At 40.7% G+C, this 3,012-nt stretch overlaps 1 protein-coding gene across 3 annotated transcripts in view; it reads left to right on the top strand.

Moving 5' to 3' along the window:
- The window catches only part of LOC102206832 (nuclear receptor ROR-alpha-like), a 155,850-nt gene that overhangs the window by 137,695 nt on the left and 15,143 nt on the right, over nt 1–3,012 (top strand). For 2 of the 3 annotated variants that reach the window (XM_005752050.1, XM_005752051.1), the window contains exon 2: nt 778–863. In XM_005752050.1, the coding sequence (XP_005752107.1) occupies nt 778–863 (86 nt within the window). Of the gene's footprint in view, nt 1–453; nt 545–777; nt 864–3,012 lie in introns of those variants that run through there. The other variant, XM_005752052.2, reaches the window with a different exon arrangement.

The following is a 3,012-nucleotide window of genomic DNA, read 5'->3' on the forward strand; positions in this document are numbered from 1 at the left end:
TTTTTACGCACACACAAATCTTTTTTTACGCACACACAAATCTTTTTTTACCCACGCACAAATCTTTTTTACACATACAAATCTTTTTTACGCACACACAAATCTTTTTTTACCCACGCACAAATCTTTTTTACACATACAAATCTTTTTTTACGCACGCACAAATCTTTTTTTACAAGTATAAAACCGATTTACAAGTACAAAATATTTATGACCACATTTTGAGCCCATACAAGCACACTGTCCTGATTGCTGCAGAGAGCGCGCACTGTTCTACACCCGGATGGACAGATGAGTTGACTCCAGCATTTTACATGGAGATTTTCAAAGTCTCCTTTAGCTTTTGTAAATGGTGGCACCTCTTTCTTTTCTCCAGCTGTGACCACAGAAGCTTAAGGCTTGTGTTTGCTAAGGTCTTACAATCTTTCATATGAAGCTAATTGGGACTATTTTTTTTGTCCTGAATTTCTTCCAGTAATGCGGTTCTGCACTAGACCTGATGCCCAGGGGTTGCATGATGTTGCTGTGGCAGTAAATCACACTGGTACATTTTGTTGTTATTGTGTCTGGGTTCGACATTGTAACAGCTGGACAACTTTGAAATTAAACATTTCATATACCGCATGTAACAAGGTGTAGTGACAGTTGGACGGTTAAGTGGGGACCAGTGGAAAACGCCTTTATTTGCAGATAGATGAAACCTACATGACACACTGTGATATATCAGCTGTTCTGATGTTCTGTGTGTGACCTACTGTCTTTATTTTCCCACTGCAGCTCAGATTGAAATAATCCCCTGTAAGATTTGTGGAGATAAATCATCAGGGATCCACTACGGGGTCATCACCTGTGAAGGCTGTAAGGTAAGCTCCTCCTCCCTCCCGTTGTCTGCTAAAGTCAATTTGAGCGTGTTATAACCTCAGTTAAACCCAACTCTAAAATACAGTAAAGGGTCCAAAATGTACGGCCTCCTTCACATCGTCCAAAGTTATCCAATGAGTCAGTTTGGATTCTGGCCCCCGGTGCTCATGTTTGATGTCCCTGCTTTAAATGATAAGCCTTTCCAAGTCGTTCAACACCGACTGATCTTTGTTACATCTGTGCAACAATTAATGTTTGAGAATAGTTTGCACTTGGAACCCTCCGTATTTTGTCTTTTTTTTCTTTAACCAGGAAAAGGCCTCTGCAATCATCCATCGCTGGCGTTTTTATGTGGCACAGCTCACCAGTGCATTTATTGTGGTGTTAAACCAGTTTTCATTTGAGTTTAAAGTAGTTACATGTATTATTACAGTATTTTATACCCATACCTGACCAGGCACGTTTGTATGTTTCGTACAGAATTTGGTCTGAAACATCAGTCACGAGCATCGGGCTCTAAACCATATTCTACCTGGTGAGAGCGGTTCTGTGAACAGGCAGGTGTGTTCAGCCACAGCAGCTGCTGATGTGACAGCTGGAGGCTTATTTCACAGCCAGCATGCAGCTGAAGCAGCCTCCAAACAAACCACAACATCTGCACTAAGTCGCACGTTAGATGTAAATGATCTGCTGCTAATGTGACATAATGATATTACATAATGTCATCTGAGAGAAATCAATGTTTTCCCTTTAAAGTTACTACTGTTCCCTTGAGCTTGACACAGAGTGGCATCATTTGTTAATTTAACTATAATTTGAATTACAGACATTTTTATATTTTATAATTTTGATGCATTTCCATTCAGATCTATACAGGCTATATTGGCTCTATGAGAAGAAGGGTTATAGGCCATCTGTGATGCATCTATAAACTAGTGTGATCAGGAAACGTGAACAGGTACTATAAACGTACCGGGGATATGGTGATCGTGGGCTGAACCCCAGTTTGCTTCATGTATTTCTTCACACTTTCAAAGTGCTGTGAATGTTTCCTTTTCACTACATGGTGCTGAAGGTAATGTTGAGTTTTATTCTATAACTATGATGCTGACATCTCTAAAGCATTCTCACACATGTTTTATGTGGTTCCCACATTTCTTGAGGTAAAATGCAATAAAATAGAAAAGAATAGAACAGAATAGGACTTTATTGTCATCGTGCATATACAATGAAATTCTGCTTTTTCCCCCCCATCAGGTTGATAAACAGTTAACAGCTTCTTTGTGCTCTACATGGCACATGGTCTCCAGTCTTTGCCTTGTGATTACATTCACATTTCTGCATTGCCTGTTATATATTCACTGACTGCTTGTGAGAGTGAGCTGCTGACAAGCAGACTGAAGCTAGCAGAAATAACTTTCATGTGTTTGTCATCTGATAGCCTTTGCGCTCCTTGGTTTACCAATTTCTCTGTATATGCTAATAGGCCAGTCTGCCATTACTCTGTAAAATGGCTCATACAGAGGTACACGGGTGGATACGGTTTGTTTGTTGTTGTTACTGTTGTTGGACATCCAATGAACACTATATTGTGAAGCATTTGCTCATCTGCCTTCACACAGTGACATTCATTTCTTAACCCAAAGAGTTTAACGGGATGTGCCTCATCCTTTGCAGCTGTAACAGCTTCAACTCTTCTGGAAAGGCTTTCCACCATGTTTATGGGAATTTTTGAACATTCTTCTGGAATCGAAAGGAGGAATGCTACATCAGGTTAGACACTGATGTAGCATGACAAGGCCCTGGCTCACAGTCTGCGCTCATCCCAAAAGTTGAGGTCAGGACTCTGTGCAGGCCAGTCAAGTTCTTCTTTGTTCATGTCTTCATGGACCTTGCTTTGTGTACTTGTACACAGTCATGTTGGAACAGGAAGGGGCCGTCCCCACACTTCTCTAACAATTGTCTAACTTGGATGTCTTGGCCAAGATATCGTCATCATCAGTGATGATGTCAACCCCAGCCTCAGCTCCAGTTCCAGCTCCAAACAACTAAGCTGTAGTGCCTCTTCACCTCACTGTACAATACCTTGTGCAATACTTTTTGTAAATAGTCAACAGTGCAATAGACTCAATACTTGAAATGTGCAATTCA

Source organism: Pundamilia nyererei, unplaced genomic scaffold (genome assembly GCF_000239375.1).
Source record: "Pundamilia nyererei isolate P.nyererei 1_Seehausen unplaced genomic scaffold, PunNye1.0 scaffold00341, whole genome shotgun sequence".
In the NCBI taxonomy this organism is placed as follows: Eukaryota; Metazoa; Chordata; class Actinopteri; order Cichliformes; family Cichlidae; genus Pundamilia; species Pundamilia nyererei.